The 25,403-nt window shown below is 50.6% G+C and overlaps 9 protein-coding genes across 9 annotated transcripts; 5 read left to right on the top strand and 4 right to left on the bottom strand.

Moving 5' to 3' along the window:
• Positions 1-937: 937 nt before the first annotated feature.
• AtWU_09657 (class I SAM-dependent methyltransferase) lies at positions 938-2,028 on the bottom strand (the record flags this gene model as incomplete). Its single annotated transcript, XM_035504763.1, has 2 exons — positions 938-1,835; positions 1,922-2,028. 2 exons carry the CDS (start codon positions 2,026-2,028, stop codon positions 938-940), a joined length of 1,005 nt encoding a protein of 334 aa, XP_035360656.1.
• A 288-nt stretch (positions 2,029-2,316) lies between these two features.
• AtWU_09656 (NAD(P)/FAD-dependent oxidoreductase) lies at positions 2,317-3,786 on the top strand (the record flags this gene model as incomplete). The annotated part of the gene is made up of 3 exons (XM_035504762.1): positions 2,317-2,365; positions 2,442-3,426; positions 3,495-3,786. The coding sequence occupies 3 exons, from the start codon at positions 2,317-2,319 to the stop codon at positions 3,784-3,786; spliced, it is 1,326 nt and encodes a 441-aa protein (XP_035360655.1).
• A 1,857-nt stretch (positions 3,787-5,643) lies between these two features.
• AtWU_09655 (putative TATA-box-binding protein) lies at positions 5,644-6,642 on the bottom strand (the record flags this gene model as incomplete). Its single annotated transcript, XM_035504761.1, has 4 exons — positions 5,644-5,660; positions 5,721-6,135; positions 6,213-6,300; positions 6,374-6,642. 4 exons carry the CDS (start codon positions 6,640-6,642, stop codon positions 5,644-5,646), a joined length of 789 nt encoding a protein of 262 aa, XP_035360654.1.
• A 3,080-nt stretch (positions 6,643-9,722) lies between these two features.
• On the bottom strand, positions 9,723-10,658 carry AtWU_09654 (electron transfer flavoprotein-ubiquinone oxidoreductase; the record flags this gene model as incomplete). The annotated part of the gene is made up of 1 exon (XM_035504760.1): positions 9,723-10,658. One exon carries the CDS (start codon positions 10,656-10,658, stop codon positions 9,723-9,725), a length of 936 nt encoding a protein of 311 aa, XP_035360653.1.
• Positions 10,659-11,317: 659 nt separating this feature from the next.
• AtWU_09653 (electron-transferring-flavoprotein dehydrogenase) lies at positions 11,318-13,378 on the bottom strand (the record flags this gene model as incomplete). Its single annotated transcript, XM_035504759.1, has 3 exons — positions 11,318-11,417; positions 11,468-12,989; positions 13,081-13,378. The coding sequence occupies 3 exons, from the start codon at positions 13,376-13,378 to the stop codon at positions 11,318-11,320; spliced, it is 1,920 nt and encodes a 639-aa protein (XP_035360652.1).
• Positions 13,379-17,822: 4,444 nt separating this feature from the next.
• AtWU_09652 (putative pre-RNA splicing factor Srp2) lies at positions 17,823-19,810 on the top strand (the record flags this gene model as incomplete). Its single annotated transcript, XM_035504758.1, has 7 exons — positions 17,823-17,874; positions 18,251-18,379; positions 18,444-18,449; positions 18,512-18,672; positions 19,130-19,203; positions 19,266-19,362; positions 19,424-19,810. The coding sequence occupies 7 exons, from the start codon at positions 17,823-17,825 to the stop codon at positions 19,808-19,810; spliced, it is 906 nt and encodes a 301-aa protein (XP_035360651.1).
• A 585-nt stretch (positions 19,811-20,395) lies between these two features.
• AtWU_09651 (dihydroneopterin aldolase) lies at positions 20,396-21,872 on the top strand (the record flags this gene model as incomplete). Its single annotated transcript, XM_035504757.1, has 4 exons — positions 20,396-20,572; positions 20,638-20,647; positions 20,707-21,611; positions 21,684-21,872. 4 exons carry the CDS (start codon positions 20,396-20,398, stop codon positions 21,870-21,872), a joined length of 1,281 nt encoding a protein of 426 aa, XP_035360650.1.
• A 604-nt stretch (positions 21,873-22,476) lies between these two features.
• AtWU_09650 (serine/threonine protein kinase) lies at positions 22,477-22,996 on the top strand (the record flags this gene model as incomplete). The annotated part of the gene is made up of 3 exons (XM_035504756.1): positions 22,477-22,666; positions 22,724-22,782; positions 22,934-22,996. 3 exons carry the CDS (start codon positions 22,477-22,479, stop codon positions 22,994-22,996), a joined length of 312 nt encoding a protein of 103 aa, XP_035360649.1.
• Positions 22,997-23,106: 110 nt separating this feature from the next.
• On the top strand, positions 23,107-24,855 carry AtWU_09649 (AGC family serine/threonine-protein kinase; the record flags this gene model as incomplete). Its single annotated transcript, XM_035504755.1, has 1 exon — positions 23,107-24,855. The coding sequence occupies one exon, from the start codon at positions 23,107-23,109 to the stop codon at positions 24,853-24,855; it is 1,749 nt and encodes a 582-aa protein (XP_035360648.1).
• Positions 24,856-25,403: the final 548 nt, after the last annotated feature.

The following is a 25,403-nucleotide window of genomic DNA, read 5'->3' as shown; positions in this document are numbered from 1 at the left end:
AAGCATGTACCTAACCACCCCCAAACTTCAATGTATCCATCAATACCTGCACTGCACAACACCGCCCACCCAACAAACAAACAAACAGGAATATTCTCCGCCCCTCCTATACAGATAAACTTTATCCTACATGCACATACACATACACACACAATACCTACATTAATAATAGATAATATATACACTGTATCCTGTGAGGGGACCTACATACATACATACTACACAACACACAGGTAGCATCCCAGCCTAACCTACATGTAGTTTAGTCCACGCCAACATCAGGGCCAACACATCTATGTTTACCCCGCAGACGCAGATCCAGAGCATCATCGTAATCACAACGCCATCTTGACTTCATCTCGACGATCTAATGCTTCTACTGTTCTCAGATGATCGGGTCAAACCTTGGTTTTGATGGATTTTCTCAACACCGGTTCTGGTTTGGAATTGTTGGCCCGGTGATGTGTTCGCGTCGCGTGACTGGGAAAATGGGGTGGGATTTCGAGTAGCAGGTTAGAGTTTGGTATTAGGAATATTTTAGTATAATCCGGGGAGTATGGTATAAATGAGACTGGGGTTAAGGATAATGGTTTGATGTTTCCGTTACTATAGTACCTTGGTTGAATTAGAAGTATATTTATTCATGTTTCCATACAAGAATGTCACTGGTTAGGTTAACTACTACTTATGATCATAAGCATAATGCTTACCTCATTATTCAATACTTGTTTACTTTAGTTAAGCTACAAGATACAGCTCTAGCTAAGGTGAATAGTAGCGAGTAGATACTAGTCAAGTCATCTTCACATTGTGATCCAAATTGTCTGATTATACAGTCACAACTATAACCCCGCTATGCATATTTACAAATACATCCAGTCATCAAAGTCTATCAAAATCCCTAGCTAGTAATATACAAGTGACATCTCCTATATAATCACTTCTCTCTCCTCGCCGGCCGCAAGACATACTTCCATGTCGTCCCAAAATGCCAGCGCTTCTCTTCCACCACCTCCAACCCACTATCCCGCACAATCTTCCCAATATCCCGATTCCACCAACACCCATGCCTATCCGCATGCGCCGACGCCAAATTATCCAAGATACGATTGAGCCAATCATAATGCGACCGCCCGTGCTCCAACAACAAGATCTCACCCTTGTTCGGCTCAACAACCGTCCCCAGATGGCGCAACGTGCCCACCGGATCTGGCATCGAACACAGCCCCATGGTCTGCACCACCGTATCATAATAACCCTCGTCACCCTTCCGTGACGGATCAACCGGACGCCTAGACACACCTGCCGCATCCTGCACCTCGAAGTTCACCGGCACCTCATGCTCCGGGAACTGTTTTGCAAACTTGGCCTTGGTGATCTCCACCATCTCCGGACTCAGATCCACAAATGTGACGGACCGGCATCCATGCACACCTACACGTCCCTTGTTATCGAGTCCCCTCCGCTGCCCGAGCTCATAATACTGGAGGTTTCGACCCGTACCGCAGCTGACTTCGAGGACATCGCCACGTGCGCGACTGATCAGGTCTGCGCGCTTGGAGCCCATGCGCATGACTTTCTCGGACATTTCGACGTCTGCGTCGAAGGTGCGTGCGGTGTGATTGTAGCGGTCGGAGACATCGTGGGGAACGGAGAGAGATTGCGATTGGGTGACTTCGCGACGGTAGGAGGCGTAGAGGTAGCCGATGTAGGTGCTGAGTGTGAGGGCGCTGACGCCGAGGATGGTCATGATTCTGGGGGATACGGGGGCGGGCGGAGGCGTGGAAGGGAGGTCCTTGAGGTGTTGGTTGGCACGTTTAGGTAGGGTTTTGGGTCTGCATATCACAGTGAGTCAGTAGGCGTGGACTGGATATGTTGCTGATAAAAGCGACATGGGCAATGCGGAGTCGACGAGACTAACCCGGTGCCATCTGCCACTGGAAATCGAGGCGCTGGCTTGGAAGCAGAAGCAGAAGCAGGCAACTTGGCCTTCTTCAGCGCTGCTCGCCCGACCCGTGGTGCACTCATGGTTGCGGCGACTGGAGTGATATGGTATAAGGTGCGGAGGTGGGAAGAGGAAAAGATGGAGAAGTTGGAGAAACTCAAAGATCGGACACCGACCGCCAAGACAATCAGGCACGAGCTTGTTAATTTCATTTGCCAATGCGCCGTTATCGCTGCATCTCCGAATCATACCACCAACTATATAGTCTCTTTCTTCCCCTCATCCTTTGAGAGTCGACCTCCTCTCAATATACTCCGTTTACCATTCTCGCCTTCTCTCTTATATATCTATCTTATTCCTCCACCCGCAACATGTCACTCCCCGCCAACATTCTTATTGTCGGCGGAGGGGTCTTCGGCCGTAAGTCGCACCACACACACCGCACCCATTGTTCTCCCGAAACTCCAGCATGAGCCAACTTGCTCATTCAATCCAGTATCTACTGCGCTCTCCCTCTCGCACCGTCACCCCAACTCTCAGATCACCCTCCTGGAAGCCTCCCCGATTATCCCCAACCCGCACGGCTCTTCCGTCGACTCCTCCCGTATTGTTCGTGCCGACTACTCCCAACCACACTATGCCAAACTCGCCGCCGAAGCCCTTGATCTCTGGCGCAACACCGAGTGGGGTAAAGAAGGCCGATACACCCAGAACGGTCTTCTCCTGGTCTATCCCCCCGGTAGTACCAATGCCCGCGACTACGCCAACAAGAGCTACGAGAACGTCAAGCAAATCCCCGGCCAAGATGTCGAGCTCCTCCCCACTCGCGAGGAGGTCGCGCGTGTCGCCCCGGCCTACGGAGTGAACCGCAGTGTTGCAGGTGGCTACGTTAACTGGGGCTCAGGCTGGTCCGACGCCGAAGCGGGTGTCCGGTACACCAAGCAGCGTCTGGACCAGGAAGGAAAGGTCATCTTCAAGACTGGCGACGTGAGCAGTCTCCAATACAGCAACGACAAGTCCAACAGAGTCACGGGTGTCAACCTTACCGACGGTTCATCTCTGACAGCCGACCTTGTCGTCCTCGCAACAGGAGCCTGGACCGCCAAGCTCGTCGATCTACGCGGTCGAACCGTCCAAACCGGTCAAGCGATCGCGTACATCCGCATCTCGGACGAAGAACAGAAGCGTTTCGAGCACATGCCTACGATCCTCAACTTCGCGACAGGCATCTTCATCATCCCGCCGCGCAAAAACATGCTCAAGATTGCCCGACATGCTTACGGTTACGTTAATCCTGTCCAGGTCCCGGTTCCTGGCACCACCACGGACGAGGGACAGAACATGCAAGTCAGTCTGCCAGAGAAGGGAGTGCCTATCCCTGCCGAAGGCGAAAAGGCATTCCGGGAGGCTTTGAAGGAGCTTATTCCCTCCTTCGCGGATCGGCCATTCGCTGAGACTCGCGTTTGCTGGTACACTGATACGTGAGTGCCTATCCCCATTCAAGTGTGTACTTGGTTAAATTCCTGGCTAATATATACACTTGGCACAGCCCCAATGGCGACTTCATCATAACATACCACCCCGACCATCCTGGCCTCTTCCTCGCTACGGGCGGCAGCGGCCACGGATACAAATTCCTCCCCGTGCTGGGCGACAAGATCGTCGACGCACTGGAAGGTAAGCTGGATCCTGCTCTGCAGGACTTGTGGAAGTGGCCCGCTGCAGTGTCGGAGAGTCAATTCGATGGAACTGAGGACGGCAGTCGTTCAGGACCGAAGGGGTTGCGGTTGATGGACGAGTTGTTGAAGACGAGGAAGGCGAAGAGAGGTAGTTTGCTGTGAGGAAACAAAAATTGGGGTTATATAGATTAGGGTTTGCTGTTGTGTAGACTTAACCAGACTGTATATATTGACGGTGGAAATATGCAGTAAAAGATGTGTGTACGTATAGAGGTTGGGGACATACTACGTGCACTTGGTCTGATGAAATGGAGAAATGGAGAATATAAGAGACAAGCCATAATCTGACTCGATGCTAGGAAATTTGTACGATTCGACTGCAAGCAAGACGTGTAATCGCGGTCTTGCTAGTATATCTATCAAATCACAGAAAGAAGCGACTTGGAAATGTTTTATCTGCTCTCCTGCTGAGTCCTTGGGCAAGGTTGCTCGCCCAACAACCACCCACCTATCTGCATCACAGCTTCTCACAAGTGCACTACAGAATCAACAGCGGTGCTAGTCTCGACTAAATGTTCCCTGTAAAGTAAACATGACATTTCCTCATTACAATCAGGGCATGATCCCCCCCACCCTCCGGCAGCCATGGAACGACTCCCAATTTGTTCAAGCAGCAAAGAAGGCCCGAGTCCTTTCACTTTCAACACATGAACTGGAACTATGCCTATCAGCACATCGTACCAAGGAACAAGGAGAGAGACAGATTAGGGCTTCAGGGAATGTTACGGATATGGTTGGTGGGTTGGTTGGTTGGCTTTACAGGGCGTCTGACTAGTTTTTCGAATGTGATTTCGTCCATCACCGATATACAAGAGGTAAAATCTTATTCTATTCTTCTAGTCGAATTAGATTTCATCGTTCTATCTGATATGTGTATGTTAATCAAACTCATAGGTAGACGGACAGACAAGGACATGAGTACTACACCAAGTTAGAGCATTTCTTCATTGGAAAAAGCATGGCCGACGTGATCTGGCCTCAAAGACACAAAAAGTACTACATAACACCCAGACAGGTTCCAGCTGCATGACAATAATGTACCACCCACTGTTTCAGGAAGAACAGGGGGAGGGGGTGGGAGATAATAACCCCGAATCACGGGGAAATTAAATTCATGCAAGGCTCCCGTCCGTCCGCAGGAGTTATCTATCAGGTACACACTTTAATAAGACACAGCCAAGACTAATTAAACTATAAACTACTACAAGCTACTACATAGTTAAGATTAATGTCCGACACACTGACGTTCTACATCATATGACACTGGAACAGACAAGGGATATGCGCATGCATGTCTCGAGTTCATTTTCTACCCATCAAAGGAATAAGGAAATAGTCAAGAATAATTATGCCACTATTTGGAACCTGGGCACGCGCGCCCATCCTTCATTCTCCCAGTGTATTTCATCCACTTCCGTAGCAGAGCGTAGCGATCTAGAACAATAAACAGGAAAGATTTTTTTGGGTGCTTGAGCTTGAGAAGTTAACCCTCCGAATCAATAGCAAGCAAGTCCTCGGAGGTCCGAACCACCTCGAGTGATGACCAAAGCCATACACATCGAGGATCACTGCCAATAGGCAAAGAACAGAAAACCAATAATTAGAAGGAGGCAACCATTCGACCAGCGCACAGTACCGCCCCCTTAATCTGCGGTGTGCGACTATCTAAGATGGTGAGACACTTTGTTTGTTGAAACAGGAAGGAAAAAAGGATAATAGAGACAAATCGCTCGAACGCCGTACAGATGCTAGCATGAAAATCGTGATGTGCAAAGGTGTAGGAAGAGAAAAAATCGGAACAGCAAAAAAAGCATCAGCCGTGCTGGGTTGAAGCGCGTTGTCCGTTCATAGTACAACCTCGCGGGCCAGTGCAAGGGGAAAAGCCAAGTGTTAATACAAGTTGATGAAGATGGGAAGGACGATGTGGTCGAGATCTTCCTGAGAAAAGGCGATGCCCTTTTAGACTTTACGGAAATCTTTACAGTTGGTTAGCACGATGACCACTTCAAATCCGAAGTGAGGAGAGCAATGCATACCCGAAAGCACAGGATAGATCAGTTCGAACGCCTGGTAGATCTCCTCACGGACCTTAGCACCAGTGAGGACGATCTTTCCACTGACGAAGATAAGCAGCACGATCTTAGGCTTCATCATGCGATAGATAAGACCGGGGAACAATTCAGGTTCGTAGGAACTGAAGTTGTGATGGCGACTAGCCAAACCCTCCAGGCGGATGGGGAACTTGATGTCGCAAGAACCCACGATGTTCTGGATCTTGAAATCCGTGAACTTGGCATTGAAACCAAGCTTCTGAATGATACGTGCGTATTTTCTGGAAGCCAGCTTAGAGTCATCCTCCGACTTGGCACCAGTAACCACCATCTTGCCGGAGGCGAAGATCAAAGCGGTCGTCTTCGGCTCTCGGATACGCATGATCACGGCCGCGAAACGCTATTGGAAGAAAAAAGAACAGTTCAGCCACACTATGCCCTGACATATCAAGCACAGGGAGGTGTGGAAAATAATACCTTAGGGTTGTACTCCGCATTTCTTGCGTGGAGAGCGATCGTTTTCAAGTCCAAACGACAGTCAAGGTTGACCGTCGCGACAATGTTTCTTCAAAGAAAAAAAGAGATCATTGTTCAGTAATCTGGTGACCCAGAAATAGAGACAGCAAGAGTATACTCACTGCAACGTAGGCACAATGCCACTTCCCGGAGTGTTGGCACCGGGAGTCGCAGCTGGAGTTGCGGGCGCCACCCCGTTGCCATTAGCGGCATTTCCTCCCTGCTGCTGACCGTTCATCATCCCATTCGCACCCTGAGCCATCGCCATGTTTCCGTCTTTATCGGAAGGCGGAGTCAAGTCGCCGGCACCACCGGGGAAGGACAGAGAGGCGGGGGAAGTGAAGGCCCGGGCCTGCTGCGCGGTAGAAGGATGGGTCGTAAGAGAATCCATCGCGACGTGAGTAGTGGAATACTCGAGCCGTAAACCAGCCGACGCTGAAAGTAGATAGAAAAGCTTTTTGCAGATAGCAGTCTGTGTAGACGCAGAGCTCAAAGTCAGTCAAGAGAGGACAGACAAGGTGAGTGACAGATGGAGATGACGCTCAAAGAGACTCAAGAGCGACAGGCACCTGAGGTGTCTGCCTGGAAAGGCAAGACAAGTGAGGTTAAGACCAAGTGAAGAGAACAACGTACCCTTTGCGGGAGATGGACAAGTCAATGTCTCCCCTGCAGCAATACTGCTCTGGGATCCAAGCAATAAACCGTTTCGAAGACGAAACGGAATGAAGTCAAGGTGGAGTGCAGAGGTATGTGACAGGCGATGACAAAAAGCCGCCGTGGAGGAAGGAGGATAAGGTGGATGGGAAGGGAGAATAAGGCAGTGACCAGGGGACTAGAAAAGCACAGTCAAGTGTTTTCTAGGGGAGATTAACTCAAGAGCAGCAACGTTCACAAACTTATGGATGGAAGTAAGTGAACAAGATGCAGAAGAGGAAGGGAGTGTGAGATGACAGAAAAAGCACGTTGTTTTTTTTTGTGGTAGATGACACAACTTTTTTTGAGAGGGGAGGTGTGCGTGTTTTGTTTGCTTTTCTTGGTTTTTGTATGAATTGGGAATGTCTATCTGCGATTTGGAGAGAGAGTGGCGAAGATGCACACCTGAGGCTGCAAACTTCCTGTTTCAGTAACGGAGACTGATAACGGTTTGGAGTTCAGAAGAAAAAAGAGAAAAAGGGAAGAAAAGAATTTTTCTTTCCCGATTTGATACTCTTTTTTTTCTTGGCTTCCCTAAAAAATCTTCTTCCCGGAAATGTGTTTAGATCCAGCAGGTTGATAGCAGAGATATAAAACAGCTGATATCAGCAGTAATCTCTGCAAACCGTACGTGAGTGTGGAGAGAGTGTATAGGGAGGGGAGGGGAGGATGGCGGGCGGGAAGAGAGGACAGTATGGCTTTCCGGGCGGTGCCAAGACCAGGATCAAAAATTCCAACAGCGACAGGAAAGTGGGAGGTTGGGCCTTTATATAGGCTGAGTCACAGCGCCCGGGCGCAGCTGGCGTCAGGGGGGGCTGGGCCCGGCGGCGGCGGCAAAAGCAGCGACGAGCGGTCGCTTTCACTCGCTTTCCACTCGCTTTCACCCATGGAAGTGGCCGCTCTGGCACTGCTCGCTGCGTGTTAGCGCCTCCACTAGCGGCTCTTGGGTGGCCAAGCGCCATTCCGTCATCTCTGGTTTGTTGATCGGCGACTCCACTCATCACACCTGCGTTCGTTCTCGTTGGCTGTCGCCCCCCTTACGCTGGGGTTGCAGGCCAGCAGCCACTCATCTCCCCAGCCAGTCCGCGTCGCTCCTGCAACTGATAACTCTGACCCACTTTCCAGTCCATCCATTCTTTCAGTCTACCAATCATTCCGCCTTACTGTTCTCGGCTTTTTCCCCTTCACTCCTTCTTTTTTCCTTTTTTCTTTTTTTTTTTTCTTCTTTTCTTTTGCCTTGCCGCTTTAGCGGTTGCCAACTGAACAAAAATTTCTTCGATCCCTTTCACTCTTCCTGATCTCTTTCTTCCGAGCCCCAAAAATACAGCCTTTGGGGCAGATAATTTTTTTTGTTGGGCTCGATTCATCGATGATCATCAAGAGGATTCCAAAACATTCTAACAGATCACTACTGACACTACACTATCACAGTCACAGCTAACCGCTGTTGATGAATCTCATTCTTGAGTCACAGTCTTTCTGTTTGTCCAAGAAAGTTGACCAGTCGTGAGGTCGCTCATCCCGGTACGCGCCGGTCGCGTCGTCGGTCGCGTCATGGGGTTCATCCCGCGCGAGGCTGTTCTCGCCTCTCATTTGGCGTTTGATTTGCCGCTTTCCAGCCAAGTTCCATACCATAATAACATACCCCAGACAACTTATAGTAGATCTCAGGCAATTTCCAGCCTATTTGATCCACAAATCTTGCCCCCCGATCGTAGCCTTGCGCTGCAGTCGGTGTTCATTCGATTTTAGTGCAGGGGACGGAAATAGCCTCGACAAGGGTTATAGGCGACTAACCACTTATCGCTTTCACGCGCAACTCAAATCTCAGCAAATATGGGAAAACTTCCGCGACGCGACTTTTGACTCAAAACTGTCGGTCGGTCGGTCGGCAGGCAGCGGCTACAGCCGTGTTCAATACGTAATCCGGCCAGGTGGCCTTTCCCATACTTTTTTTTGCCATCTAAGTTTGTTACCGCACCACCTTCAGCCTCCCCGGAATATCTAAACTGTGATAGAATGGTTGGTGTGGGATGGATCCCGTTTCAAGTCTATTTTCACTTTTTACTTTACCATGGATATATGCCGGACGGAGGACATCATGACTAGAATGATACTCCCGTACCACTCCGTCGGTATTATTAGTTGTTGCCCAAGTGAAGAATCAGCTTACTGTGTACAATAGCAATCGAGATGTCACAAAATAGGCATCTATGCAACATGGGGCAAATTAAAATAAATAGAAAAAAGTCGGTCGGTAATGAACATCCATCACATGGGCTGTCAGCGTTACTTGTCGCTTGCTTGCTTTGCTTTTGCTTATTCGGCAAGCGGCAAAAGCAGCATCGCTTTCGCATTCGGGAGCTTGGCGTCATAGGGTCGTTTGTTTTTGTTTTCTATTTTTCTTTTTCGCCCTTTTCATGTGATCAGCATCATCTGTCGGTCACGTTGACACCCCCTTTTTTCGGTTGCTGCATACTTGATGCAGTAGGAAGTAACTAAGATATACATTTCTATAGTTAGTTAATTTCGATTGGTTTATGGTTATCGTGGATCGTCAGTACACTGGTTTTTTGTAGTGATTTTACCGTTTTGGGAACTATATATACTCACTTAACTAGTTGTATACATCTCGACTTCACTACAACAACTACTACAAATTTACTACAACAGAATACTCACAATAACCATAATTCATCCATTCAATAAGCCGAACATCCATTCAATTCCCCACCACCCAATACCCCCAAATCACCTAGTAATACTACGTAGTAATCCCTATCTCAACCCCCTCATCCCCGCCCCCGGCGCCGGCAAATAGGGCAAAACCACCTGTTTAATAAACCGATCACTTAACCACGCCGACAGGGTCAAAAAATAAATAAACAGGAAGAAGATCTGCGGATCATTGCAAAGACGATTAAACGAGCCCAAAATCTGCGTGAGGAGACGATCATCCTCCGAATCGAACTCCTCGAGCGGCTTATCCACAGGAAGAAAGAAACTATTCGCTTCTTGCTCCCGTGTCATTAGCATGATGTTCTCGCGCCGGAATTGGTTCACGGTTCCTTTGCCGCTGTCGGGGATGCCGCGGACGTAGAGGAGGGGGTAAAGGTCCATTAGATTGGTGAGTTTGGTGAGGGTTGTGTGCCGGGGGTCTCCTTCTATTTCTATGATTAGATCTTGGTTGTTGTTGTTGGTTGGGGGATGGTTATATGGATTAGAGAGATTAGGGGGGGTAAGAAGGGACATGCCTTTTCGTTGGATATCGACATCAATGCCCTCGTGTTCTGCGATGGAGTGCTCGCAGTCGATGCATTTATCGCTAATATCGTTGGTATGGGATAGAGAGAAGATTCCTCTGCTGCAGGGACAGTCTAGGCCTATATTGCCGGATTTGAGTTCCGCTTTGCATTTCCCGACGGCCATGAGGCGGGTGGATGGAGGTGATGAGGAGGATGAAGTGGAGGCGGCGGTGTCGACCACTTCTACGACATCTTCGTCGTCCATTGGAGAGGAGGGACGAGGGGTGGCGGTGGTAACGGTGCGTGTTGATGGTATGCTGGTGGAATTAGTACCAAATACCATGTTTGCTGTTGACGGTTGTTGTATGATGGTGATGGTGATGGTGAGTTTGGTCGTAGTAGGCTTGATAGTCGTGACGATCTGGGACTCGGAGACGGATGTGCGCCTTTTATAGCTGTGTCGTGCCATTCAGTCCATTAAGATACTTTCTGACGTGTGTTCCGTAAAGGCTTGGTCTGGATTGTTGCTTTAGAGTGTTGATGGACCGGTAGTTGCGGGGGTTAGGGTGTGTATGACGGTGTTGTGAGGTTAGGCGATACGTCCTTTGGGGGTTGTGATGGGGAAGTGATGGAATTCGGGAGTATTTACGGAGGTGTGTTCCTGGATGCTTGTCATTTGCATGTGTTAGTTGGTTGCTTGGTTGCATCATGTGAAGTATATGCTCGTGGGAGAGCCATGATGAATTAGCCGTGAGGTTGCTAGGCTCATTGTGATATAGCACACCTACCATCAGACTTGCTTAAGCTGCCTCAGCATTCAGCTTGGGACAATATCTAGACATCTGCGCTGCTTCCAGGTAGCTTACGCTGAGAAAAACAGCTTATTTCCCGAGTATCACGGTATACTCAGTATTCATCGTCACCGCAAACTATGGAGTACAACTATATATACAAGGCCCCCGTCCGGGCTCAACACGCAATAACGTAACAGGCATCCGCCGGCCTGGAATTGAAACATGATCAAACATTAGTAACCAACGCCACAATGGGTACTCTTATCCATCCAATCCTTTTTGTACCCTGATGAAGGGTAGAGAGAAATATGTAAGTGTTGAAAAATCGCTAGGCCTAAGTCATAAAGTACTTCGGGCCCTCTCCACCTTGAGGTGTCTGCCAGTTGATATCCTGGGTAGGCACCTTGATATCGCAGGTCTTGCAGTGAATGCAGCTATGACTAGTTAGCAAGAGAAACAGTAAGAGCATTTAGGGTTAACTCACTTCTGAGAGTTGATCTGGAAGCGAACGCCGTGAGGCTTGCTAGAGTCCTCCACGTACTCATACACACCGGCAGGGCAGAAGCGGTTCTCGACACCCTGGTACTTGGGCCAGGCAACATCAGTGTGCTTGTCCCAGTCCTCCACCTGCAAATGCACCGGCTGGTCTTCCTCGTGGTTGGTACCGGTGCGGCTGACGCTAGTGAGGATATCAAAGCTGATCACTCCGTCTGGCTTGGGGTACTCGATCTTGTTGCATTCAGATGCCATCTTGGTCGCAGCAGCATCCGTACCGTGGTGCTTCAAAGTCCAGGGAGCCTTGCCCTTGAGGACGTATGCTTCGAGACCAGAGTACAGGATACCACCATAGAGACCCAGTGGCGTGCTGAAAGAGGGCCGCATGTTACGCACCTCGTACAGCTCCTTCCAGATGGACGACTTGCGCAGAGCTTCTTCATAGTCGAACAGGAATACAGAGCCCTCCGAGCTGCCCTGCAGGGCCGCATAGGCGGATTCGGCAGCAAGCATGGCCGACTTCATTGCGGAGTGGGTACCCTTGATCTTCGGAACGTTCAAGAATCCGGCACTATCACCGATAAGCGCTCCTCCCGGGAAAGCGCACTTCGGGATCGACTGGAATCCACCCTCGTTGAGAGCCCGTGCACCGTACGAGATGCACTTTCCACCCTCGAGGACGTCCTTGTACAGAGGGTGGTGCTTGAGCTTCTGGAACTCGCCGTAGGGTGACAGCCAGGGGTTCGGGTAGTCCAACCCAACCACCAAGCCAATGCTGACCATGTTGTCGCCAAAGTGGTACATCCACGCACCACCATACGTGTCGCTAGGAAGGGGGTATCCCAGGGAGTGCGTGATCTCACCGGGCTTGAACTTCTCGGGCTGGATCTCCCAGATCTCCTTCACACCAATACCGTAGGTCTGAGGCTGGCTATCGCGCCTCAGGTCGTACTTCTTGACCACCTGCTTCGTCAAGCTACCATGGCAACCCTCAGCAAGAAGGGTCACGCGGGCGTGGAACTCCATTCCCCGCTCGAAGCTGTCCTTGGCCTTGCCGTCGCGACCAACACCCAAATCATTGGTGGCCACACCGAGAACCGATCCATCCGACTTCTTGTAGACGAGTTCACTGGCCGCAAATCCGGGGTATACTTCAACACCCAATTCCTCGGCCCTTTCTCCCATCCACTTCGTAAGTTCGTTCAGACTGATAATGTAGTTGCCGTGGTTGTTCATCTGTGGCGGCGCAGGGATCGGAATGGCCGAGTTTTTGGTCAAAAAGCGCATCTTATCCTCCTTCGCCGGAGTCACATTCTCGAAGCGAGACGGATTGTCTTCCGATAACCAATCTGGCAACAGCTCGTTCATGGCGGTAGGCTCCAGGACGTTACCCGAAAGGACGTGTGCACCGAGTTCACCGGCCTTTTCCAACACGATGACACGGAATTCCTCGTTGCCGGCTTCGTTGGCGAGTTGCTTCAATCGGATGGCAGCAGCCAGACCAGCAGGGCCTATGTTGTAATAAAGACAGTCGGTTAGTCACTAAATCCTGTGCCATATCTCTATACGCCAAACGAAACAGGTCCGGGTCATTCTACATACCACCACCGACGATACAGACATCGACCTCATCCGACTCTCTGTCCAACTGTCGCGGATCAAAGTTGCCATGCTCATCAGTCAGCTTTCGGGATAGTGATTGCGAAAAGGCTCGAGTCTGAACGGGCGGGAAGAACGAGGTGCGACGAATGGCACGCTTGCCGGACGCTGCGAGGGAGCTGTTCGAGATTCGGGCGGAGTTGCTGAAGGGGGCGAGAGAGGCGGAGGGTCTGGAGAATCGCGACCAAGTGGGTCGCAATTCGCGCCTCAGAAGAGGTAAGACAGCTCCTTTCGAAGCCATGGCGGAGATTCAGAAAGGGAGCAAGGTAGGAGAGGAGAGGTCACAGTAGTGTTGCTTGAATTGGGAGCTCTTATAAACGAGACAACTGCATGGTAGGATGGGAGCAAGCAATGGGGGAAAGGAGTGGCGGACGAGAAGGGCACAGGAATGGCACCAAGCGGGATGGTGAAGGAGAAGGAGAAGGAAGAAGCAACTTCAAGCGTGGGATCCAGATCAAGAAGAGTAAGTAGGCTTAAGGTAAGTCCCCTCTCCGTCACCGGCAATGGAGAACGTGACTAAGAATATGGCGGCCGTGGGATAAAATTTGGCGGTGGGTGCTGGAGGTTGCGGGCAGAACTTGGCCTGCCTTGGGACTACCCGAGGCTATGTCGGCCAATGGGAGGTTCGGTGATGGGAATCACTCGCACGCTTGCCGCTTCGCCCGCGGGTTTGCCGTCAATCCCGTCGGATATGATCTTCTACTAGTAAGTATCGAGTCTCGACACATGCACCGAGTATCTAGATAGCCGTCTTCGGATATATCATGGGCTGCCACTCTCCATCCGAGCGAAACCCCCACAGAGTCGACGTCAGAGTGCTGGCAGATATCTTGTGTCAAATGCTAGCTAATTAATTTTAAAATTATTTAGAATTATTGCCATCGCCTATAGTTGCTACCACTCTGCTGATGTGACAGAGGTGCCGGTAGAAAGATCACCCATACCTTTAGATAACTTTTTACTACTAATCCTGTACAAATGAAACATTCAATGACAGCCGCTCAAAATGCCCAATCTGCCCAAATAATAAGAGAACAAATTGCCCAGCATCTTGATAATCCATTTGCACGTGATTCAGGCATACCCCAAAGGAGAGCCATTTTCATGTGAAGCGAAGCCTCCCCACGAATGCTCTTCTATATAGCCTTATGCTTAGTGCTCTGTGCTGCAGGGATCCCCGCTTAGGGCTATACTAAGATCGTTTCCTCATAAGTGGAGCCTCTCCGACGTCTATTAGTGCAGACTATGGCTTCATGCCCTTTACCGCTGCACTGGACCATTGGCATATCCATCATACCCTAAGTTTTGCACCCGTCATACCTACTCTGCTTTCTAGACAGTGTACCCTTTAATTGCATTCATATGATATGATAATGTTGAATACCTCACACTTGTCTCGATATCATGCAGCGGCGACTGCTTTTGATTATTCCTACTACCCCTATATATTTTTTCTAGATAGCTTGAAGGATTAAGCCTTAGATTTGTCGAAACGGTGTAGGCAAAAGAAGTACATCTGTACTACACCGTTGCCAACATATATCACTTTATCTAGCGACAAGATTGGTATTTTATCTGTTGATTACTATTTTCTCATACGACTATACGTGGGGTTGGAGTCTCACTCGCCGTATGAGTCAACATCAAGAGTACAAATACAATTATAACCATTTCAAAGGTTGTCAGACGCCAGAGAGTGTCTTCGCTACATAGAAAAGGCCAATCTCACATATCCTGGCCATACCAGCCAAGATACCATTAGAAAACCAATGCACGATTTCACATTTTGATTACCACATCTCAGCCCTATGTCGTCAGTGCAGCGACAAGAACGACATCTGCGAAACGTTTTCGGACGCCCCGATTGTTACAACTTGGCTGACTGGCTACGCTCCCCCGGGGTGCTTGGTTATGTCGGCGATGTCATATAAATTTTGGACTGGTATATTGGCTTCTATGACGAACCTGAGGAAGGTCAGGAGGGCTGGGATAGAGAGGTGATTATGCTCACCAAAGAAGCCATCATTCGCCTTGAAAACACGGAAAGTGGGCCCGAGGTCTATTGCCACAACGCCCTGAGCAGCCTTTAGTGTTCATTTTATCTGGTGAGGCTCGTGAAGAAAGAGGCTGTGACGAGGCTTGCCAATTGGTTGAAGACTTTGCCACCTGGTATGGACATCATATTAGAAAGCGTATGACCGTAGGGTCGTTTTATTGCGTTCTAATACCTGCCTATGCTGTGTATCTCAAAATTGTTGGGATACCAGGGTATAAGCAGGCATAACATATTGCGTGATCTCTTCCAACTGTCAACGACTGCGGCAGTTGAAAATAGCTCACAGAAGGGCAGGCATCAGAAGGAGAAACAAAAGTACATGCCTCCGAAGACATGTTGGAAGTCAAGCACACCATTGGTCTATACATTCTTTTCCTCTTCCGTTTCTTCTGCTTTATTTTGGATCGCCGCGTGTCTTTTTATTCTTTATAGTCCTTTTGACGTGGTGCTGCGATGCGCTTTAAGTCTGCTACTTAGCATGACCCCTTAATACACCCCAGCATTTGATTGCTACACGCAAAAGTATAATCTGTTCATATGCCGAATATATTGCGGTGATGTGTTGTCTCTAAACTGTTGTACGCCGGACTGCGGCATACGTCCTGTAGGCTTCGGTCAAACACGTATATTTGAACAGCATTTTACGATCGTTTGACCTGCAGTTCAGCGACTAGTATACAATGGATGGTCACATTGTTACTCTATACGGAAGATTGACCGGTCAAGGTTAGTAAATTATGAGGACATTTCATACTAGGCGGTTCAGTGGCAAAGTGTTCAGATAACTCAGCAGTATTATCATACAACCAATATTCGCCGCTTCATAGCAGGCCAAATTTCTACCATACCATTTTAAACGCACTGGGTGAACTAGTGCGCAATCCAATACAATATGAAGGGATCTGGTGTTTTTCAGAGACACGTACATCAAGGTAAGATATTATCTCATCCATGTATTTAGTGGTAGTGTTAGCTATAGTCAAGTATATTCATTGTAGGTAATGTATCTCAAGGACTGCCTACTTAGTGCATAGAGGATGTGCAAAGTTACAAAGTATGCCCACGCCCATCAAAAGCCAGAACGTCATCGTCCTAACTAGCATAGTAAACAATGCTATGAACGCAATTTCTTCTGTTGTGTGATTGAAAGGCTGACTCTTATCGCAGGTAGATCCTATTACATCAACGCAAATATATAAGATTACAATGTTTAATTTTGTCCAGCCACCCTGTGGCAAATAGGCATCACTTTGCCTGATGATGAGATCAGTCATATTCATTGGAGCTGAAGCTCAGCTGCGACTACCATCCCTGCAGCAATTGACAGCCTTGTTAATTGCTTGGCAGGGACTAGACCCAGTGCAGATTAGTGGAGGTTCCATTTTGCTACATCAATATATTAATTAGTATGGGGTAAATGTTGAACAATAAACTAAAAAGTAGATAACTTGGATAGGAAGGCTTCAAGTATTGATATGATATACATAGGGATGTCATTGTACATCCTGCTACCATTGCCTAATATACTATTGGTGCTGTACGTATCCTACCTACTTAGTATGTAGAATGCCGAAACGACTAAAGCATTCAGCTACTTTAGTAGGAAGCTTGACCGGGCCACCCGAGTGGGCTGAAGCCGAGATAATTATAGAGGGATGCAGCAGGGCTGTACCGGAGTAGTGGTGCTGGTTCAGAAGTGTTGAGTAAGATAAATGTAGATCGGCTGCTCAGCATAATAGATTCTACATGAATAACTCATAAATATGGGCAACAGCACTGCCTCTGTAGCTAGTAGAGAGTGACATAGTGGACAAAGTACTACAGAAAAAGGTCAGGCGGGGCCACGTGGATCCCGCCGAGGGAAACAAAGTGAGGCGATTCCAGACTACGGCCTCTGATTGGGTGCCTTCCCACCGCCAGCATCAAGTTGAATTTCCATTTCCACCCGGATTTCTGGTTTGGCAGGGCGGTCAGCCTCTCCCAATCAGTTCGCGCTTCTCCTCTTTTCCCTGCTGTGACCCGGTTCATTCGCCCTCAAAACTCTCCTTTCTCCCTCATCTTCTTCTGATCCTGCCTGTCTCGCTCTCTTTGCCCAGCGCTTCCCTGGATTCCCCGTGCTGCCGCTCTTCTTCTCCCGCTCGACCGGATCTCCGTCACCATCTAACCCTCTTCCAGTCCCGATTGTGTGTGTGTGCGCGCGCGTGAAAGCCAGCTCTTACCTGAGAGCTACTTCATCTCTGGTTCAGCTGTCCCCTCAGCGTACCAAACTATCCTCTCCTTGCTTCCCTAATCAGTCAGGCCCACCGTTACCTTCTGGAACCGTTCTATGGTCCTCGCATTCCCCGGATAAACACCCAGGAATTATTACTTTGCTGAATACTGCCGCCATCGCAACTTCCAGCTCTACATTGCCCAGGATAACGACCCATTTGACCCCTCAAGGATCTGTTTCCCTACGGTCGCCTGTACCATCATTGAATCGGAATTTTCTTGTTTGAACCACGTTCCCGCAAGGCCAGAAACGTTGCGACTGCGATTTGCTTGTTGATCCGCCTGGACGGATTTCATCTCGACCATTGTGCGCGCGCTGTGCTAGTCCAATCTCTCTCGCCATCTACTACTACCCGCCATGACTGAGGTCTCGTCCACCCGACTCTATCTCGGGAATCTCCCCCGCAATGGTATGAAGCCATCTACAAACTCTCCTTAGGTCTCCTTGTTTTCTCCTCAACCCGCTCTGGATGTTGCCCTTCTTGTCCACCTCTATCTTCGACACAGAATTCGGGATATTCCGCTGGATCGCCATGCGTCTGGATTGACCTCCCTGAGTCACCGAGGTTTTCACCCCTCCGGAGATTGATGGCGGATTTTCCTTCCTTTTGTTTCAATCTTCCTTGCTTGTGTCACGGTAAACTCAGTTTTCCGGATACTGGGTTGGCAGCTTCGAAATCAAATCCAGTTGTCTCGGTTATTTGTTCTTCCAAAACCATTCGCAGTAGGCTGACATTGTACTCACGGCGCCCCGGGTGGGCGCCATTAGTGGGGTTTCTTTTACAGTGACTAAACAAGATATCGAGGAACATTTCAGCACCCATGGTTCCGGAAAGATCACAGAGATTAAGCTCATGAATGGCTTCGGTTTCATCGAATACGAGGATGCGATGGATGCTAGAGATGTTGTACCCGGTAAGTCAACCTGTTTTGCTCCCTAGCTGTCGCGTGACCATGCTAATCTAGGACGGTTATCTAGCCTTCCGTATGTACCAACGCAAGCACCATATTCAAAGATCTTCATGGTTGACTTAACTCTCCATGCAGACGGCAGTGACTTCAAAGGCGAGCGCCTCACCGTGCAATTTGCCCGTGGACCGCGCCGCAAGGAGAACTTCCCTGGCCCAATGGACCGTCCAAACATGCCTCGTCCGCGTCGCACGATCTTTCGCATGATGGTTTCTGGACTCCCGGAAACAAGTTGGCAGGTTAGCAGCCCAAGTCCCCTTTCTTCTGGATCCACCGGACGCCTTGCATCTCGGCCGATTTGCGTTCCCTAATTATCCTTTCCCTGTACTCCATTCTATGTTCCTCCACCTACGGCCCAAGGGAATCCTGGCGACGATGATCAGCTCCTCATGATGTATGGGTCGTTCACCAACCAACTTTCGGACCCCACCTAACTGAAAGGAAGGCTGGATGGCTGCCTCCAATGGTCGAACCCCAGCTCTGAGAGCTGAGAGCCGAGGCCGGACAACCCTGTCCAGGATGGAACGCCCTCGCAGTCATCGAAGGATCCCTTCGCCTACTACCCTGTATCGCTTGGGTCCCTTCCTGGCCTGTTTTTCCATATTGTATTTTTCTAATTGCTGGCACCCGGACACATCGGATACCACTGTACCACTCTTGCACCTGGATATGGACTCACATCCTGGGGTTATCTAGGATCTTAAAGACTTTGCGCGTCAGTCTGGCTTGGACGTGGTTTACTCTGAAACTGGCCGTGAACTCGGCAGAGGGTGGGTTAATCCTTCAACTTCCTATCCGGTCGGACAGGACCCCATTGACACATGCTCCCAAGATTCGTGGAATTCGAGACCGCCAACGACCTGAAGACGGCCATTGAGAAGCTGGACGGACGTGAATTCAAAGGCTCCCGCGTAACTTGCATTGCCGATGTAAGCAACTTTACTGGTACCTATGATCTGAGTGGAACGAGAAACCTCATACCCTTCCTAGATTCAAACTTACCCGGATGAACGTGCCATTCGTGACCCGTACCGATCTCGGTCCCCTCGTCGGAGTTACCCGCCCATGGATGAGTATGACCGGCGGTTCCCTGCGCCGCGTGGCTACAGCCCCCGGGCTCACTATCGGGAACGCTCTCCCATCCCAATCCGGAGGGACTATTATGACCGGGATGGATACGGACGCCGCACTCCTCCTCGCCCTCGGATGGAAGACTACCCTCCCCCGCGTCGTCCCTACGATGACCCCTACGATGTCCGCCCACCCCCACCACCTCGCCATTATGATGACCCGTACGCCCCCCCTCGCCCTTATGGACGGCCTCGTAGTCCGCCTCGGGGCGAATACATGCCTTACGACCGCCGCGGATACTGGTAGTCGTCTGTAATTAGCTCGTTGTTTGTGTTACCTCAGCGCATGGCGGATACCCATTGTGCATGCTTTCCCCCTTTGTTCTCTTGTTGAACTGGTTTCCCTCATTGCCGTTCCGGATGAGTTGACAATTCCCAATCGGAGTCAGCTTCTGGATTGAACACGGCCTCAGATACGAATGCGTGTGTCAGGTTGACATGGACAACGGAACGACACTGGCGCTTGCTTTCATCACTTGATGTGACCATGATCTCTAGCCCCGCTGGTTCCGGGCTCCGACTGGAAGGTTTTTCGAGGTTTCAAAAGTAGGCGTATGTGGACAGCCGTGTCGGTGGTTTCTTTGCCGGTGTGGACGACTTTCCTGCACATAATGTACGGATGGACCTGCGGATGTGGATGGATCTTGGCCTTTCTTTTTTTTTTATCTAACGTAATCACCCACGATGTCGATCATTTCACGACCCCGGGATATTGTGTATAGTGCAACAATCAAATCAAAATATAGTATTTCCACGCTTGTTGGTCGTGGAAGTAGGGTACATAGTTACTAGTTTATTATTCTAATAAGTGACTGGCGTGGGTCCCGAGAAAATGAAAGCAGCTCCCCGCGCTAAACCCAACCCCGCCATCGTCTCGTCATCCGCAGCTCACACGAAATTTCCTTCCAGCGCAGCTCTTTGTCTGAGAATTTTGCCTCGGTGGGACGGAATCTCAAAGTCAGGAAGGCCAATTGATCCATGCGACTGCAGTGGTAGCTTTCTTTATCTGGTTGGTGTTATCTCTACCAAGAGTTCGACTGGGGCTTCCACGCTTACTGGTTGACGTCACAACAGCCCATTGATTGTCTGGTACTCCAGCAGCTGCAGCTTCGAGCTCGTACCCCAGGAACTGACTAGATCCAGCTCTCTCCTCTCATATCTCCGTCGCCCATCCTACAGTCATCATGGCCGATCAACGCGTAAATGTCCATATCCCATCCCACCCCCCGGTGTTGGACAGCGTGCGTCTCCGCAACATCCAACTGCCCCTCCCAGCTGCCCCGGACCCATGGCACCGTTCCGGTAAATCGCAGCCTTGCACGGCATCGCTGAAGCTCTCCTACTCCTCCGCCGTGGCCGCCGCCATTGCCGACGATGTCTCCCTCTCCTTGGACTACGGCAAGCTCTATCGCCGTCTCGAGGAGGATATCCGTAACCTGGGCAAGCACCCCGAGAACCCGGGACACCGAATGATCAGTGTCGACGGGAGCCGCCGTGACGAGATGTTGGCAAGTGATGTGGGACAGGATGTGCGCTTGACGGCCGGAATTGTGGCTCACTGTGGACTTGGACTGTTGGATGAGACTGCTGCTGGGGTCCGTAGGATGTCGCACGTGCACAACACCCAGCGGAGAAGCAGCGCTTCAGCGGGCTCGCAGTCTCAGGCTCTGGCGGCTATTTTCAGTTCATCTTCGACTTCGCCTATTGATGGGGTGTTTGGCCAATGTGAGGTGTCTTTGCATCTTCCCAAGGCGTTGCTGCGTGCGGACGAAGGACTCAAGTACCGGAGTGTGACGGTATGGGGGTACCGTCAGGCCAATGAGGCTGTTACGGACGATGTAGGAGAGTCGGAGCGCTGTCCGGTCGTCCTGGAGGAGGAGTTCCGCATTGATGGAATCCGGTGCTACTGTATCTTGGGCGTCAACTCTCACGAGAGGGTGGAGAAACAGGCGGTCATTGTCTCTCTGGAGTTTAAGGGACCCGGACAGCTGCCTTGGGGGTCTACGGTGGTCAATACGTACCAAGCCATGACCCGGGCTGTCGCTGAGGTGAGTTCTTCTTCGATGTGTCTGTGCTTTTCTTCCCTGGGTGTTAGGCTAATCCAGTCTACAAATTACTAGCGGGTCGAAACCACCTCTTTCCAGACGGTGGAGGCCTTGGCGACGTTTGTCGCGCGCATTGTCACGGTGGAATTTGGGAATGAACGGGTGACGGTGCGGGTACAAAAGCCCAGTGCGCTGGCCTTCGTGGAGGGATCGGGGGTGGAAATCACTCGGTCGCAGGCCTTTTTTGAAGGGAGAGATGCATGAAGGGCTGCAGGGGGTTTTGGATGGATCTGAACCTCTAGTACAAAATAATTACTAAATAGTTGGTTCAGCGGGTGGAGTTAATAGCCCGTCGGGTAGATCTACTACCCCTGCATAAGCTACAGTGAGTAAGTAACTCTATAACAAGATCCTGTGATAACGCCTTCCTCCTTCTCTCCTCCATCTAGATACACATACTGTAGTATAACCCCTCAAGTAGTCCATCGTACACAGTATCAGTGGCTCTGGTTCCTCAGGCAGCTTCCCCGGATTGCCCGATTTGGCAATCAGGTGCCATCCTCCAATGACCGCAACACGTGAAGTCATCCTGCCCCATTGAGTCTAGCGTCGCTTAGCACCGGCACACGCTGATTGGTCTGCGGGCCGGGAAAAATACACTCAGCGCCGAGGCCGGGCAGCTTTCTTTTCCCGTTTGTCCAAGCAAATCCAAGTCAGCTCTCACTTTCTTCTCCTCCTCCTTCTCCCTCTCTTTATAAAAGGGATCTTCACCCGGTTTTAAACCCTCGCTGTGCCTCTTGTGCCTGCTCCCTGGAGACTTATTTCCATCCCCTGGTATCTTAACTATCCTCATATTAGCCATTCCTCTATGTGCTTGTCTGCGCTGCCCTCGATTTCGTCGTCCGCTTTTATCCGCTTCCCCCGCTCTCGTTTGCTGACCCTCGACTTGAATTCGTCCTCCTCGGTGTCTCTCGATATTTCCTCTTCGACTGGCTTCTCGGCCGTGTCGTCCGCTCACTCCGTCTCTGACGACAAGGTGTTCTGGCTTAGGGTCCATGGTCCGTCCTGAACAAGGGCGGACGGTAAATAGGTGCTATATCCGAGAGATCTTGCAGGCTGCCGCGTAACTTCCCTGCTGGGTCGCTTAGCCCTCTCGGATTGTGTGCTACCAAGTGTACGCTGCTCCGATCGATCCTTGATTCCCCCTTGCATATGGAAAATTAGGGTTTTCCGTGCATACCCCGCGCTTGTGCGTGTGTGTGGATATGCGTGTGGGGGCGTGGAAAGAAAAACAAGAAAGCTGACCTCTCTGTTTGTGTTATTAGGTTACTTTGACTAGACCTCAACTAGAGGAGTGCCTCGATTCGTCGATGCCTGGGTGCATTTGATCGCCCTTGGCTTACGCATCGTGCTGTTGCCGTTCTGGTCGGACGGCTGCTGGATCGTGCTTGGTCAATTACGGGAATAGAAAGATATCCGAAAAGAAATCCACGACACAATGGATCCCTCGGCGAATACTACTGGTCACGATGACATCTCGGTCAGCGATGTATTCAGTCCGCAAGCCGACATGTCGCATTCACATAAGGATATCACTATGAGCGACGCTCCGGAAACCGGCTTTCGTATGAGCGCCCGCAGCCCCCAGCGCAAGCAAGGACCCATGATCAAGGGGCCTGGTGTTCATGGTGGCAATCCCTTCCCGGCTCCAGAGCTGAATGCACGCCCTCTCGCCGCCAAGGCTGACCGCCGTAAGAAGAAGAAAAAGCACGCGGTTCATGAAGTTGCCCCGGCCCTTTCAACCGTGCGCGGGTTTACTCCTCGCGGCTCCGCCGATGAAGACTCGGACCGATCGGCTGCCAGCTCTCGTGCACCGAGCTCTCACCCGCGCACTCGTGCCGGGACTAATGGGGGCAGTCCGTTGGTCCAGCCCGCGGCTGGCTGTGGGGTGAGCGCTTTGAAACTCCAGCTTGAATCTATGAGCCTGTCCGGCAATGGAGCCCAAACCGGCCCCGCTGAAACCCCGAGTAACGCTAGTGTGTGCTCAGATAGTGATCAGACGGAGGTCCTGACTAGCTATGAGGTGCCTCTGGAGCACGACTATGTCAGCGCCGATGCGGCCGCCGAGGAAGACTCGCGAAATACATCAAGCGTGCGGGATATGCGTACCCAGCTGTGCCGAAAGATGACCACCGATGACTTTGAGCCCCTCCTTTGCCTGGGGAAGGGGTCATTTGGCACTGTATTGCTGGTGCGCCATGTGCTAACGGGCAAGCTGTACGCGCAGAAGCAGTTTCGCAAGGCATCGATCACCGTTCACAAGAAGCTCGTGGAACAGACTAAAACTGAGCGCACGATCCTGGAGAGTGTCAACCGCCACCCCTTTGTGGTCAAACTGTTCTATGCGTTCCAGGATCACGAGAAACTGTATCTGATCCTGGAGTACGCGGAGGGCGGTGAGCTGTTTACGCACCTGGCTATGGAACGTATGTTTGACGAGGATGCCGCCGCCTTCTACATGGCGGAGATGGTGCTGGCGCTCGAACATCTCCACCAAAACGTTGGGGTCATCTACCGCGACCTCAAGCCGGAGAATTGCCTGCTGGACAGCGAGGGCCATCTGCTGTTGACGGACTTTGGACTCAGTAAGATTGCCATCAACGATGACGATCGCTGCAACTCCTCGCTGGGCACGATCGAGTACATGGCTCCGGAGGTCGTGCAGGGCAAGTCGTACGGCAAAGCCTGTGACTGGTGGTCACTGGGCGCACTGGGCTACGACCTGCTCACCGGATCCCCTCCATTCAAGGCCAACAACAACGCCAAGCTGCAGGAGAAGATTGTCAAACAGAAGTTGGCTCTGCCTTATTTCCTGGGCCCCGATGCCAAGGACCTGTTGACTCGGTTGCTGCGCAAGGAACCGTCGAAGCGACTGGGATATCACATGCCCAAGGACTTGCAGACAATCAAGAACCACCGCTTCTTCCGAAAGATCGACTGGAAGGCGCTGGAGCGCAGGGAGGTGGCGCCTCCGATCAATCCGGTGGTGACGGACCCAGCCCTGGCGGAGAACTTCTCGATGGATTTCACGCAGCTTCCGCTGAGTCCAATCGTGCACGCGTTCGACGACCACTATGCAGCCCGGGCGTCCGGTCCGCCAGCCAGTCACCCCGGTGAGGGCGAGCTTTTTGGCGGATTCAGCTTCGTGGCGTCGAGCAGCTTGCTGGATAATGGTATGATGGTTTGAACGGGGTGTACCTGGTTGGCGGAGAACATACAAATAGAACCTGACTGGTGGTCAAGCATTGTGCATATTTTTCGATGCGATTGTGCGATGCTTAAGATGAGCGTTTTCCAGCAATTCTAATATGAATTTCGGCTTTTAGTGCTTGTTTTCCTGAAAATGCGCAGCTGTAGTTCTGAGGGTTGAGAAGTGACGGTCGGGCATCACGCCAGTAGACAGAGCAGACATACAGCGCAAACAGACCCCATTTAGTATGTCACTGTAGCACACAAGAACTTCTCATCGTCCCTACCCATTGCACCCATCCTGGTATCAAGCTCCAAGGTTTTTCTCTTCACCTAAGTCTGGTATGTCATGTTCACCAAGGGCATTCAGGGGAGGTTAGCACATATCCAGACACTAATTGCTATTCTTCAGACTCTAAGACACGTGCAACAGGGACAATAGTATGGACCCTTAAGAGTGGAGAACTGGGGTAGATAGCAGTTTCGACCATCATACCACACAGCGACCTATCTATACTTGTCAGACAGTCTCCTGCAGTTCCAGAC

Source organism: Aspergillus tubingensis, assembly GCF_013340325.1.
Source record: "Aspergillus tubingensis WU-2223L DNA, scaffold_11, whole genome shotgun sequence".
In the NCBI taxonomy this organism is placed as follows: Eukaryota; Fungi; Ascomycota; class Eurotiomycetes; order Eurotiales; family Aspergillaceae; genus Aspergillus; species Aspergillus tubingensis.
The sequence above is the reverse complement of the archived record's forward strand: the minus strand, read 5'-3'. Positions and strand labels throughout refer to the sequence as shown.